Here is a 16,207-nt window from a genome sequence, read left to right on the forward strand (position 1 = left end):
TGACGGCTGCATCTACAAGATTCCTTGTAAAAAGTGCAGTAAAGTTTATAATCACCAAACTTATATTCAAAAAGCCGAGAAAATTGTAGCAAGCAGGTCTATGGATGAGAGAAATATAGCTGATTAAAGCTTCTACTGTTCTGTTATTATAGGTCCTTGATAATGGGAGAAATCACTAAAGCGTTTGGAATTTTACTATTTTCTTACAGTGGTTGTTTTGCATATATCACCTGTTTACTGTCATCTTATTGCACACACACACACACACACAATACATATATAAATATATATAAATATATAAATATATATATATAAATATATATATAAATATACATATATAAATATATCAATATATATATATATATATATATATATATATATATATATATATATATATATATATATATATATTATTATATTAACACGTCTGCAGTTTCCTACAGAGGCAGGGTGACCCAGAAAAAGAAGAAACACTTTTAACATCATTCACTCCATCAGCGTCTTGCCAGAGGCGCGTCTATGCCACAATTAAAAAAACTGTAACATATCAACGCCCTTCCTTCAGAGTGCAGGCACTGTGCTTTCCACCTCCAGAACTCAAGTAAGGCTAACCAGTTTCCCTGAATCCCTTCATAAACTTTACCTTGCTCAAACTCCAACAGCACGTCAAGTCATAAAAACTACTTGCCTCCACTCCAATTTAACATGCTCACACAGGCATGCTGGAAGTCCAAGTCCCTCCTACACAAAACCTTTTTTTCACCCCCTCCGTCCAACATTTCCTAGAACGACTCCTACTCCGCCTTCCTTCCACTACAGATTTATATGCCCTAAGTCATTCTATTTTATTCCATCCTCTCTAGATGTATGAACCACCTCAACAATTCTTCCTCTGCACTCTGGATAATACTTTTATAAACCTAATCTCCAAGTTACGGATTCTCTGCATAATACTCGCACTACACATTCCCCTCAGACACATCTCCACTGCCTCCAGCCTTCTCCTTGTTGCATCATTCCCCATCCATGCAAGAACGTTGGTACCACTATACTCTCATACATCCCTCTCTTTGCTTCCTTGGATAACGTTCTTTGTCTCCACAGGTTCCTTATGCTCCACTCACCTCTTTCTCATCATCAATTCTATGACTTACCAGATCTTTCGTAGACCCATATGCTGACAATTCCACTCCCATACATTCACTTCCCATACTCCCTCAATCTGATATCCAATCTTTCATTGCCTATTTTTTTTATCCTCATCACGTTTCTCTTTCCTACATTCACTTAATTTACTTCATCTACATACCCTGCCAAATGCGTTCATCAACCTCTGCAACTTCTCTTCAGAATCTCCCAAAAGCACAGCATGATCAGCAAAAAGCAACTATGATAACTCCCGCTTTGTGTTAGATTCTTTATCTTTTAATACCACACCTCTTGCCAACACCCGAGCAATCACTTCTCTTACAACTCCATCTATAAATATATTGAACAACCATGGTGACATCACGCATCCCTGTCTAAGGCCTACTTTTACTGGGAAATAGTCTCCCTCTCCTACATTCCCTAACATGAGCCTCACTGTCCTCGTAAAAACTGTTAACTGCTTTAAGTAACCTACCACCTATTCCATACATTTGCAACATCTGCCACATTGCTCCCCTATCCACCCTATCGTATGCCTTTTCCAAATCCATAAATGCAACGAAAATCTCTTTACCCTTATCTAAATACTGTTCTCCTATATGTTTCACTGTAAACACTTGGTCTACACAACCCCTATTCTTCTTAACGCTCCCCTTGCTCATCTGCGATCCTTCTCTCCATATTACTCTTAATTCTTTCAATAATAACTTATAGTATATTGTTCAAGTGTCCATTTCTTTTTCATTACGTACACTGGAGTCAAGCACTGATATACGCACTTGTCACTACCTACCTTGGTTTCTACAGTCACTTGATATGCACATCACACTGACCTACCCTGGTTAATCTGTAATTTCAGTAAAGCCATCAACACCAGAGAGAAGTTTGTGGTTATATTGATATATAAAAGGCTGAAGCTTTCAGGGTTCAATATCTGGTTCAAGTTGGAGGACAGCTGTTACACCACACGACATGCAGCTACTAGCAGTCTCTCTGGCTGGACCACGAGTACTTCATTTGATCATATGGACTTTCGTCACCACATAGGGACATTAAGGAAAAAAAATCAAGGCGTCTGCCCACAGTCGGCTCCAAATTCATGCTGTCTCATATATGTTAGAATTAATATTAAAACAGTACAAACTTATAAATGATTTATAGTTACTGAGGTTTTGTAATCACGTCACTAAAGTCAAATGATTTACACTTGTCAGCCATATTGGACGTCCAGCCGAGGGAACTTGTGATGATAAACATATTCAATGCAATAGGTAAGTCCCAAGTGTGTGGTAAATCATGCTCTTAAAAACTGTTCATACACCTTGTTTCTCATTATCAAGTGCCGTTATTCTTCTTCAAGGTGAACATCGTGAAACATATCTACAGTAACTTCAGCTAGGAGGGTTGAAGAACAGCGTGTACCTGATGCCAGTTGGCTTCTTCCACCAGGTTGTCAAATGTAACAACGCACTGCTTCCAGACTTATATTACAACATGGTGAACATCTCTCCCTACACTCATGGCAGTCACAAAGATTCAAATGTCCGGAGCATACCAAACCAGGTAAAGTTAAGTTTTGCTTTGGCTACAAAAATTAACTTTTCAAATGCAACCAGGAACCATTATGTCAGACCATTGTCAGTTGATTATATCACGTATAACAGAAAAGACTATTTGGCCATGGTTACTGAAGAAGTGAAGGGACTGTACAAGGCTCTCAGCAAGTCTGGTGTTAAGCCAGCATTCTTCTCTCTGCTCCCACAATTCTCCAGGACCACACACCAAAATAACTTGCTGCGGATCTAAGTCGTTGACAGTTCCATACATAAAGCAGACCACTCACTTACCTTGACCTCCTGACTGCGACACTTCTTAGAGATCAAAGTGGGACCAGAACATTATTACTTTGAAGGGGAAGCGCTAAACCCGTGAGGGACATAAAATGCCAGAGATAGAGAGGTCCATCAGACTATCCAAGGAAAAGGAGGGTAGTTCCAATTCCTTGGATTAAGAGCCCTTCCCTGGCATCTAGGCAACTTCACGTTCGAACAGATCAGAAGAAACTGCTACTATTATTAATCATTATCATTAGTATTTATCATCATTTTTAAAATTTATTTTTTTCGAAAATTTGCTTCAGGCAGCATTGTTCCCTACAAGTGTAGTATACTGTTGCCTGCTACTACGTCCACCACACACTTCGTGTTCATCTTTTTTATCAGTGTTGCTTGACCTTCAATATGGCGGGTTAGTAACCCATGACGTCATATTGGAAGCCTCAGTCGCATGCCGGATATTTTAATACAAGGAACAAAGGTAATGAGTTTATCTTGTTAGAGAGAGATACATACCGACAACAGTAAGGTTGACTCTGGTAGTCTTGGTGGGGTTGAGTCTGAAGTCAACACGACAGGTGTAGAGAGCCTGGTCGGTAGAAGTGAGGTGATGTACCTTCAGTAGCACTGGTGACGACCACATCTCCAGCACTGCTCTCCCACCCAGTAGCTCCTCGTCCCACCAGTGACGCTCCTTCCCACCAACTGCCCAACGCTCATCCACCCTGATAACAGTAATCTCTTCTTAGTAACTACAAAGCATTACTGTGGTGTTAGTAACCTAACAATACTAGTGTGGTGTTAGTAATTTCTCATCATTAACGAGAGGTTGATGATTTGACAGCATTACTGTGGGGTTAACGCCATGACAACACTTACATGATACTAATGCCCTGAAAAAACTTTCAAGGCACTAATGCCCTGACAAATCTTCACCAGTGTTACTAGGGGCAATAAACCACCACAGTTATTTACGTTCTCCCAGCATCCCTGCAACAGTTGGCGCACCCTGACAACAGTGTAGTGGTGTTGTTAAGCTGTCAATACCATGCAACTTACCTCCCAACACAAGAACAATACCAGACCATGAACAACAAAAGTAACGGTTGCATGAATGAAGCAGTTCATGCAACAATTAAAAGTTCACTAACTGCATGTGAAACAAGACAACTTTTCGGTCCCAGCCATTACCAAGGCCTTCCAGGGTCGAAACATCGCAATATTTCTTCACTTAACATTCAATCATTCCCAGTCTCCTTTCAGTTACATCAACTCTAACGAGTTAAAAGCAATTTAATAATAATAATAATAATAATAATAATAAAATTATTATAATTACTACTACTACTACTACTACTACTACTACTACTACTACTGAATGACTCTACTTAAGAGTGTGTCCCAAAGATAAAACAGAGTTTTGGTGAAAAGTACGACCACTAAGAGTGGTTGCGGAAAAAGTTTCACTCAGTGTAGAGCTCTATATAGGGCGAAACGTCGACCCAAAAATAGTGTGTCCTGCAACCAGTGTCGTGGTCACGATGTTCCACTGGTCAACAACTCTACTGACAACGCAGATCAATGACCTGCCAACACTGTGTAGTGGTGTCAGTGACCTGCCAACACTGTGTAGTGGTGTCAGTGACCTGCCAACACTGTGTAGTGGTGTCAGTGACCTGCCAACACTGTGTATTAGTGTCAGTGACTTGCCAACACTGTGTAGTGGTGTCAGTGACCTGCTAACGCTGTGTAGAGATGTCAGGGACCTGCCAACGCTGTGTAGTGGTGTCAGTGACCTGCCAACACTGTGTAGTGGTGTCAGTGACTTGCCAACACTGTGTAGTGGTGTCAGTGACCTGCCAACACTGTGTAGTGGTGTCAGTGACCTGCCAACACTGTGTAGTGGTGTCAGTGACCTGCCAACACTGTGTAGTGGTGTCAGTGACCTGCCAACACTGTGTAGTGGTGTCAGTGACCTGCCAACACTGTGTAGTGGTGTCAATGACCTGCCAACACTGTGTAGTGGTGTCAGTGACCTGCCAACACTGTGTATTAGTGTCAGTGACCTGCCAACACTGTGTATTAGTGTCAGTGACTTGCCAACACTGTGTAGTGGTGTCAGTGACCTGCTAACGCTGTGTAGAGATGTCAGGGACCTGCCAACACTGTGTAGTGATGTCAGGGACCTGCCAACGCTGTGTAGTGGTGCCAGTGACCTGCCAACACTGTGTAGTGGTGTCAGTGACCTGCCAACACTGTGTAGTGGTGTCAGTGACCTGCTAACACTGTGTAGAGATGTCAGGGACCTGCCAACACTGTGTAGTGATGTCAGGGACCTGCCAACACTGTGTAGTGATGTCAGGGACCTGCCAACGCTGTGTAGTGGTGCCAGTGATCTGCCAACACTGTGTAGTGGTGCCAGTGACCTGCCAACACTGTGTAGTGGTGTCAGTGACATGCCAACTCTGTGCAGTGGTGCAAGTGACTTGTCAACACTGTGTACCAGTGGTGTCAAAGACCTGCCAACAATGTGTAGTGGTGTTAGTGACCTGCCAACAATGTGTAGTGGTGTCAGTGACCTGCCAACACTGTGTAGTGGTGTCAGTGACCTGCCAACACTGTGTAGTGGTGTCAGTGACTTGCCAACACTGTGTAGTAGTGTCAGTGACCTGCCAACACTGTGTAGTAGTGTCAGTGACCTGCCAACACTGTGTAGTAGTGTCAGTGACCTGCCAACACTGTGTAGTAGTGTCAGTGACCTGCCAATACTGTGTAGTAGTGTCAGTGACCTGTCAACACTGTGTAGTGGTGTCAGTGACCTGACAACACTGTAGTGGTGTAAATGACCTGCCAACACTGTAGTAGTGGTGTCAGTGACCTGCAAACACTGTGTAGTGGTGTCAGTGACCTGCCAACACTGTGTAGTGGTGTCAGTGACCTGCCAACACTGTGTATTAGTGTCAGTGACTTGCCAACACTGTGTAGTGGTGTCAGTGACCTGCTAACGCTGTGTAGTGGTGTCAGTGACCTGTCAACACTGTGTAGTGGTGTCAGTGACCTGTCAACACTGTGTAGTGGTGTCAGTGACCTGTCAACACTGTGTAGTGGTGTCAGTGACCTGACAACACTGTAGTGGTGTAAGTGACCTGTCAACACTGTAGTAGTGGTGTCAGTGACCTGCCAACACTGTAGTAGTGGTGTCAGTGACCTGCCAACACTGTGCAGTGGTGCAAGTGACTTGTCAACACTGTGTACCAGTGGTGTCAATGACCTGCCAACACTGTGTAGTGGTGTTAGTGACCTGTCAAAGCTGTGTAGTGGTGTCAGTGACCTGCCAACACTGTGTAGTAGTATTAGTGACCTGCCAACACTGTGTAGTGGTGTCAGTGACCTGCCAACACTGTGTAGTGGTGTCAGTGACCTGCCAACACTGTGTAGTGGTGTCAGTGACCTGCCAACACTGTGTAGTGTCAGTGACCTGCCAACATTGTGTAGTGGTGTCAGTGACCTGCCAACACTGTGTAGTGGGGTCAGTGACCTGCCAACACTGTGTAGTGGTGTCAGTGACCTGCCAACACTGTGTAGTGGTGTAAGTGACCTGCTAACACTGTGTAGTGGCGTCAGTGACCTGCCAGCACTGTGCAGTGGTGTCAGTGACCTGCCAACACTGTGTAGTGGTGTCAGTGACCTGCCAACACTGTGTAGTGGTGTCAGTGACCTGCCAACACTGTGCAGTGGCGTCAGTGACCTGTCAACACTGTGTAGTAGTGTCAGTGACCTGCCAACACTGTGTAGTGGTGTCAGTGACCAGCCAACACTGTGTAGTGGTGTCAGTGACCAGCCAACACTGTGTAGTGGCGTCAGTGACCAGCCAACATTGTGTAGTGGTGTCAGTGACCTGCCAACACTGTGTAGAGGGTGAGTGACCTGCCAACACTATGTAGTAGTGTCAGTGACCTGTCAACACTGTGTAGTGGTGTCAGTGACCTGCCAACACTGTGTAGTGGTGTCAGTGACCTGCCAACACTGTGTAGTGGTGTCAGTGACCTGCCAACACTGTGTAGTGGTGTCAGTGACCTGCCAACACTGTGTAGTGGTGTCAGTGACCTGCCAACACTGTGTAGTGGTGTCAGTGACCTGCCAGCACTGTGCAGTGGTGTCAGTGACCTGCCAACACTGTGCAGTGGCGTCAGTGACCTGTCAACACTGTGTAGTAGTGTCAGTGACCTGCCAACACTGTGTAGTAGTGTCAGTGACCTGCCAACACTGTAGTGGTGTCAGCGACCTGCGAACAATGTGTAGTGTCAGTGACCTGCCAACACTGTGTAGTGGTGTCAGTGACCTGCCAACACTGTGTAGTGGTGTCAGTGACCTGTCAACACTGTGTAGTGGTGTCAGTGACCTGCCAACGCCGTGTAATGGTGTCAGCGACCTGCGAACAATGTGTAGTGTCAGTGACCTGCCAACACTGTGTAGTGTCAGTGACCTGCCAACACTGTGTAGTGGTGTCAGTGACCTGCCAACACTGTGTAGTGGTGTCAGTGACCTGCCAACACTGTGTAGTGGTGTCAGTGACCTGCCAACACTGTAGTGGTGTCAGTGACCTGCCAACACTGTGTAGTGGTGTCAGTGACCTGCCAACACTGTGTAGTGGTGTCAGTGACCTGCCAACACTGTGTAGTGGCGTCAGTGACCTGTCAACAATGTGTAGTGGTGTCAGTGACCTGTCAACACTGTGTACTGGCGTCAGTGACCTGCCAACACTGTGTAGTGGCGTCAGTGACCTGTCAACAATGTGTATTGGTGTCAGTGACCTCCCAATACTGTGTAGTGGTGTCAGTGACCTCCCAATACTGTGTAGTGGTGTCAGTGACCTGTCAACACTGTGTAGTGGTGTCAGTGACCTGCCAACGCCGTGTAATGGTGTCAGCGACCTGCCAACGCCGTGTAATGGTGTCAGCGACCTGCGAACAATGTGTAGTGGTGTGAGTGACCTGCCAACACTGTGTAGTGGTGTCAGTGACCTTCCAACACTGTAGTGTCAGTGACCTGCCAACACTGTAGTGGTGTCAGTGACCTGCCAACACTGTGTAGTGGTGTCAGTGACCTGCCAACACTGTAGTGGTGTCAGTGACCTGCCAACACTGTGTAGTGGTGTCAGTGACCTGCCAACACTGTGTAGTGGTGTCAGTGACCTGCCAACACTGTGTAGTGGTGTCAGTGACCTGCCAACACTGTGTAGTGGTGTCAGTGACCTGCCAACACTGTGTAGTTGTGTCAGTGACCTGCCAACACTGTGTAGTGGTGTCAGTGACCTGCCAACACTGTGTAGTGGTGTCAGTGACCTGCCAACACTGTGTAGTGGTGTCAGTGACCTGCCAACACTGTGTAGTGGTGTCAGTGACCTGCCAACACTGTGTAGTGGTGTCAGTGACCTGCCAACACTGTGTAGTGGTGTCAGTGACCTGCCAACACTGTGTAGTGGCGTCAGTGACCTGTCAACAATGTGTAGTGGTGTCAGTGACCTGTCAACACTGTGTACTGGCGTCAGTGACCTGCCAACACTGTGTAGTGGCGTCAGTGACCTGTCAACAATGTGTAGTGGCGTCAGTGACCTGTCAACAATGTGTAGTGGTGTCAGTGACCTCCCAATACTGTGTAGTGGTGTCAGTGACCTGTCAACACTGTGTAGTGGTGTCAGTGACCTGCCAACGCCGTGTAATGGTGTCAGCGACCTGCCAACGCCGTGTAATGGTGTCAGCGACCTGCGAACAATGTGTAGTGGTGTCAGTGACCTGCCAACACTGTGTAGTGGTGTCAGTGACCTGCCAACACTGTGTAGTGGTGTCAGTGACCTGCCAACACTGTGTAGTGGTGTCAGTGACCTGCCAACACTGTGTAGTGGTGTCAGTGACCTGCCAACACTGTAGTGGTGTCAGTGACCTGCCAACACTGTAGTGGTGTCAGTGACCTGCCAACACTGTGTAGTGGTGTCAGTGACCTGCCAACACTGTGTAGTGGTGTCAGTGACCTGCCAACACTGTGTAGTGTCAGTGACCTGCCAACACTGTATAGTGTCAGTGACCTGCCAACACTGTGTAGTGGTGTCAGTGACCTGCCAACACTGTGTAGTGGTGTCAGTGACCTGCCAACACTGTGTAGTGGTGTCAGTGACCTGCCAACACTGTGTAGTGGTGTCAGTGACCTGCCAACACTGTGTAGAGGGTGAGTGACATGCCAACACTATGTAGTGGTGTCAGTGACCTGTCAACACTGTGTAGTGGTGTCAGTGACCTGTCAACAGTGTGTAGTGGTGTCAGTGACCTGTCAACACTGTGTAGTGACGTCAGTGACTTGTCAACATTGTGTAGTGGCGTCAGTGACCTGCCAACACTGTGTAGTGGTGTCAGTGACCTGTCAACACTGTGTACTGGCGTCAGTGACCTGTCAACACTGTGTACTGGCGTCAGTGACCTGTCAACACTGTGTACTGGCGTCAGTGACCTGCCAACACTGTGTACTGGCGTCAGTGACCTGCCAACACTGTGTAGTGGCGCCAGTGACCTGCCAACACTGAGTAGTGGTGTCAGTGACCTGCCAACACTGTGTAGTGGTGTCAGTGACCTGCCAACACTGTGTAGTGGTGTCAGTGACCTGCCAACACTGTGTAGTGGTGTCAGCGACCTGCCAACAATCATTAGCATTTGCATACCTATTAAGAGACTTAATTGGGGTCAAATTACTCTCTCCGACCATTAGTCTGAATATACTGCCGTTACTGTTATGACCGTTATAACACTGTTACTGTTATGACCGTTATAACATTGTTACTGTCGCAGCCACTCTTACTGTTGGAAAAAACACTGTTGTAACCACTATTGGTGCAACAACCATTGTTACTGCTGTAACAGCCACTGTTACTGCTGTGACAACCACTGTTGCTGTTGTAACCACTGTTACTGATCTAACCACTGTTATTCTTGCAACAACCCCTGTTACTCTTGTAACAACCACTGCTACTGTTGTAACCACCACTGTTAGTGCTGGAACAGTCACTGTTTTAGCAACCACTTACTCTTGTAACAACCACTGTTACTGTTGTAACCACTGTTACTGTTGTAACCAATGTTGAAACATCCACTGTTACTGCTGTAACAATAACTGTTACTGTTGTAACAACCACTGTTACTGCTGTAACACTTGTTATTGTTGTAACAACTGTTACTGCTACTAAGACCACTGTAACTGCTGTAACAACCACCGTTACTGCTGTAACGACCACTGTTACTGCTATAACGACCACTGACTGTTGTAACAACCACGGTTACTGTTGTAACAACCACAGTTACTGCTGTAATGAGCACCGTTACTGCTGTAACGAGCACTATTAGTGTTATAACCACTGTTACTGCTGTAACAAGCACTGTTACTGCTGTAACGAGCACTGTTACTGTTGTAACCACTGTTACTGCTGTAACAACCACTGTTTCTGCTATAACAACCACTGTTTCTGCTGTAACAACCACTGTTTCTGCTGTAACAACCACTGTTACTGCTGTAACAACCACTGTTACTGCTGTAAAAACCACTGTTACTGCTGTAACAACCACTGTTACTGCTGTAACAACCACTGTTACTGCTGTAACAACCACTGTTACTGCTGTAACTACTGTAGCTCATGGTCAGTGTGATATTAACACACGTCACTAGCAACCACTGTTACTGCTGTAACAACCACTGTTACTGTTGTAACCACTGTTACTGCTGTAACAACCACTGTTACTCCTGTGACAACTACTGTACCTCATGGTCAGTGTGGTATAAACACACGTCACTAGCAACCACTGTTACTGCTGTAACAACCGCTGTTAGTGCTGTGACAACCACTGTTAGTGCTGTAACAACCACATTGCTGTAACAACCACTTATTGCTGTAACCACTGTTACTGCTGTAACCACCACTGTTACTGCTGTAACCACCACTGTTACTGCTGTAACTACCACTGTTACTGCTGTGACAGCCACTGTTACTGCTGTAACCACTGTTACTGCTGTAACAACCACTGTTACTGCTGTAACAACCACTGTTACTGCTGTAACAACCACTGTTACTGCTGTAACAACCACTGTTACTGCTGTAACAACCACCGTTACTGCTGTAACAACCACTGTTACTGCTGTAACAACCACTGTTACTGCTGTAACAACCACTGTTACTGCTGTAACAACCACCGTTACTGCTGTAACAACCACTGTTACTGCTGTAACAACCACTGTTACTGCTGTAACAACCACTGTTACTGCTGTAACAACCACTGTTACTGCTGTAACAACCACTGTTACTGCTGTAACAACCACTGTTACTGCTGTAACAACCACCGTTACTGCTGTAACAACCACTGTTACTGCTGTGACAGCCACTGTTACTGCTGTAACAACCACTGTTACTGCTGTAACAACCACCGTTACTGCTGTAACAACCACTGTTACTGCTGTAACAACCACTGTTACTGCTGTAACAACCACTGTTACTGCTGTAACAACCACCGTTACTGCTGTAACAACCACTGTTACTGCTGTAACAACCACCGTTACTGCTGTAACAACCACTGTTACTGCTGTAACAACCACTGTTACTGCTGTAACAACCACTGTTACTGCTGTAACAACCACTGTTACTGCTGTAACAACCACTGTTACTGCTGTAACAACCACTGTTACTGCTGTAACAACCACCGTTACTGCTGTAACAACCACTGTTACTGCTGTAACAACCACTGTTACTGCTGTAACAACCACTGTTACTGCTGTAACAACCACTGTTACTGCTGTAACAACCACCGTTACTGCTGTAACCACCACTGTTACTGCTGTAACAACCACTGTTACTGCTGTAACAACCACTGTTACTGCTGTAACAACCACTGTTACTGCTGTAACAACCACCGTTACTGCTGTAACAACCACTGTTACTGCTGTAACAACCACTGTTACTGCTGTAACAACCACCGTTACTGCTGTAACCACCACTGTTACTGCTGTAACAACCACTGTTACTGCTGTAACAACCACTTACTGCTGTGACAGCCACTGTTACTGCTGTAACAACCACTGTTACTGCTGTAACAACCACTGTTACTGCTGTAACAACCACTGTTACATCATGGTCACACACAAGTCACTACAAAATGTAAATTGAGGAAAAGGAAAGAATAAGAAAAAATTAACAAATTAAAAAAAGAAAAATTTTCTATTAACTTTCACACTTTCAGTGACAGTGTAAGTGACAGTGTAACTGTGACAGTGTGACAGTGACAGTGTAAGTGAGAGTGTAACAGTGACAGTGTGACAGTGTAACTGTGACAGTGTGACAGTGTAACTGTGACAGTGTGACAGTGACAGTGTAAGTGAGAGTGTAACAGTGACAGTGTGACAGTGTAACTGTGACAGTGTGACAGTGTAACTGTGACAGTGTAAGTGACAGTGTAACTGTGACAGTGTGACAGTGTAACTGTGACAGTGTGACAGTGTAACTGTGACAGTGTGACAGTGTAACTGTGACAGTGTGACAGTGTAACTGTGACAGTGTGACAGTGTAACTGTGACAGTGTGACAGTGTAACTGTGACAGTGTGACAGTGTAACTGTGACAGTGTGACAGTGTAACTGTGACAGTGTGACAGTGTAACTGTGACAGTGTGACAGTGTAACTGTGACAGTGTGACAGTGTAACTGTGACAGTGTGACAGTGTAACTGTGACAGTGTGACAGTGTAACTGTGACAGTGTGACAGTGTAACTGTGACAGTGTGACAGTGTAACTGTGACAGTGTAACTGTGACAGTGTGACAGTGTAACTGTGACAGTGTAAGTGACAGTGTAAGTGACAGTGTGACAGTGTAACTGTGACAGTGTAAGTGACAGTGTAACTGTGACAGTGTGACAGTGTAACTGTGACAGTGTAAGTGACAGTGTAACAGTGACAGTGTGACAGTGTAACTGTGACAGTGTAAGTGACAGTGTAACTGTGACAGTGTGACAGTGTAACTGTGACAGTGTAAGTGACAGTGTAACTGTGACAGTGTGACAGTGACAGTGTAAGTGACAGTGTAACTGTGACAGTGTGACAGTGTAACTGTGACAGTGTAAGTGACAGTGTAACTGTGACAGTGTGACAGTGACAGTGTAAGTGACAGTGTAACTGTGACAGTGTGACAGTGACAGTGTAAGTGACAGTGTAACAGTGACAGTGTAAGTGACAGTGTAACAGTGACAGTGTAAGTGAGAGTGTAACAGTGACAGTGTAAGTGACAGTGTAAGTGACAGTGTAACAGTGACAGTGTAAGTGACAGTGTAACAGTGACAGTGTAACAGTGACAGTGTAAGTGAGAGTGTAACAGTGACAGTGTAACAGTGACAGTGTGACAGTGTAACTGTGACAGTGTGACAGTGTAACTGTGACAGTGTGACAGTGTAACTGTGACAGTGTAAGTGACAGTGTAACAGTGACAGTGTGAGAGTGTAACAGTGACAGTGTAAGTGACAGTGTAAGTGACAGTGTGACTGACAGTGTAACAGTGACAGTGTAAGTGACAGTGTAATAGTGACAGTGTAAGTGACAGTGTAAGTGACAGCGTAAGTGACAGTGTAACAGTGACAGTGAGTGTGACAGTGTAAGTGACAGTGTAAGTGACAGTGTAAGTGACTGTGTAAGTGACAGTGTAAGTGACAGTGTAACAGTGACAGTGTGAGTGTAATAGTGACAGTGTGAGTGTAATAGTGACAGTGTAATAGTGACAGTGTAATAGTGACAGTGTAACAGTGACAGTGTGAGTGTAATAGTGACAGTGTAAGTGAGTGTAATAGTGACAGTGTAATAGTGACAGTGTAACAGCGACAGTGTGACAGTGACAGTGTGAGTGTGACTGTGACAGTGTAAGTGAGTGTAAGTGTGACAGTGTAAGTGACTGTAAGTGACAGTGTAACAGTGAAAGTGACAGTGTAAGTGACAGTGTAAGTGACAGTGTAAGTGGCAGTGTGAGTGTGACAGTAAGTGACAATGACAGTGTGACAGTGACAGTGTGACAGTGTAAGTGACAGTGTGAGTGACAGTGTGACAGTGTAGATGAAGAATTGAGACACTTATGAAACACATGGGAATTTTTATTGAAGAAACGTTTCGCCACACAGTGGCTTCACCAGTCCAATACAAAGTAGAAGTGGGTAAGGAGAGTATAAGTTTGAGGTAATCAGTCCCTCAACCTGGAATCGATGTGTTCAGTCCATCACTCTTGTAGGAAGTGCAGCATAGGGCCAGAGAGGTGGCTTATATACTGCGGTGAGATGAGTTGAAGCAGGAGGAGGCGGGATCACAGTGGGACCTGCCACTAGTGTAAGTAGGTCGTCGTCCAAAGGTTGGGCAAGCGTTGAAGTCTTTGTACCAAGACCCCATGATGTTGCAGTGTCTGACAGATGTGATGAATGGATATAAGCCACCTCTCTGGCCCTATGCTGCACTTCCTACAAGAGTGATGGACTGAACACATCGATTCCAGGTTGAGGGACTGATTACCTCAAACTTCTACTCTCCTTACCCACTTCTACTTTGTATTGGACTGATGAAGCCACTGTGTGGCGAAACGTTTCTTCAATAAAGATTCCCATGTGTTGCATAAGTGTCTCAATTCTTCAACTTGTCGGTTTTCAAAACCATTCATCACACACGACAGTCTAAGTGACAGTGTAAGTGGCAGTGTAACAGTGAGTGTGACAGTGTAAGTGACAGTGTAACAGTGACAGTAACAGTGTGACAGTGTGAGAGTGACAGTGTGACAGTGACAATGTGACAGTAAGTGACAGTGACTGACAGTGACAGTGTGACAGTGTAAGTGACAGTGTAAGTGTGACAGTGAAAGTGACAGTGACAGTGTGACAGTGTAAGTGACAGTAACTGTGACAATGTAAGAGACAGTGCAAGTGACAGTGTGACAGTGTAAGTAACTGTGACAGTATAAGTGACTTGACAGTTTAAGTGACAGTGTGACAGTATAAGTGACAGAGTAAGTGTAAATGACAGTGTGACAGTGTAAATGAGTGTGGCAGTGTGAGTGTAAATGACAGTGTGACAGCGTGACAGTGTAAATGAGTGTAAGTGACAGTGTGACAGTATAAGTGACAGTGTAGCAGAGTGTAAGTGGCAGTGTGACAGTGTAAGTGTGACAGTGTAAGTGTGACAGTGTAAGTGGCAGTGTGACAGCGTAAGTGACAGTGTTAACGTAACAGTGTGGCAGTGTGACAATGTAAGTGACAGTGTGACAGTGTAAATGAGTGTAAATGGCAGTGTGGCAGTGTAAGTGACAGTGTGACAGTATAAGTGACAGTGTAGCAGTGTGAGTGTAAGTGGCAGTGTGACAGTGTAAGTGTGACAGTGTAAGTGGCAGTGTGACAGCGTAAGTGACAGTGTGACAGCGTAAGTGACAGTGTGGCAGTGTGAGTGTAATTGGCAGTGTGACAGTGTAAGTGGCAGTGTGACAGTGTAAGTGGCAGTGTGACAGTGTAAGTGACAGTGTGACAGTGTAAGTGACAGTGTGACAGCGTAAGTGACAGTGTGGCAGTGTAAGTGACAGTGTAACAGTGTGGTAGTGTGATAGTGTGGCAGTGTAAGTGATAGTGTGGCAGTGTAAGTGACAGTGTGGCAGTGTAAGTGACAGTGTGGCAGTGTAAGTGACAGTGTGAAAGTGTAAATGGCAGTGTGGCAGTGTAAGTGAAATTGTGACAGTGTAAGCGACAGTGTGGCAGCGTAAGTGACAATGTAAGTGACAATGTGACAGTGTGAGTGTGACAGTGTGAGACGGTATGACAGTGTGGCAGTGTAAGGGACAGTGCGATTGTAATTGACAATGTGACAGTGTGACAGTTTAATTAACAGTGTGACAGTGGAAGTGACTGTGGCAGTGTAAGTGACAATGTGACAAAGTGACAGTGTGGCAGTGTGACTGACAGTGTAAGTAACAGTGTGGCAGTGTAAGTGATAGTGTGGCAGTGTAAGTGACAGTGTGGCACTGCAAGTGACAGTGTGACAGTGCAAGTGACAGTCTGGCAGTGTGACAGTGCAAGTGAGTGTGGCAGTGTGACAGTGCAAACGACATTGTGACAGTGCAAGTGACAGTGTGGCAGTGCAAGTGACAGTGTGACAGTGCAAGTGACAGTCTGGCAGTGTGACAGT

At 45.3% G+C, this 16,207-nt stretch overlaps 1 protein-coding gene across 2 annotated transcripts in view; it reads right to left on the bottom strand.

The window, feature by feature from the left end:
* LOC128700629 (uncharacterized) overlaps positions 1-16,207 on the bottom strand; it is a 343,321-nt gene that overhangs the window by 187,641 nt on the left and 139,473 nt on the right. For both annotated transcript variants that reach the window (XM_070097051.1, XM_070097050.1), the window contains exon 3: positions 3,501-3,709. In XM_070097051.1, coding sequence (XP_069953152.1) covers positions 3,501-3,627 — 127 coding nt within the window. In that variant the 5' untranslated portion in view covers positions 3,628-3,709. The remainder of the gene's footprint in view (positions 1-3,500; positions 3,710-16,207) is intronic.

Source organism: Cherax quadricarinatus, chromosome 56 (assembly GCF_038502225.1).
Source record: "Cherax quadricarinatus isolate ZL_2023a chromosome 56, ASM3850222v1, whole genome shotgun sequence".
Lineage (NCBI taxonomy): Eukaryota > Metazoa > Arthropoda > Malacostraca > Decapoda > Parastacidae > Cherax > Cherax quadricarinatus.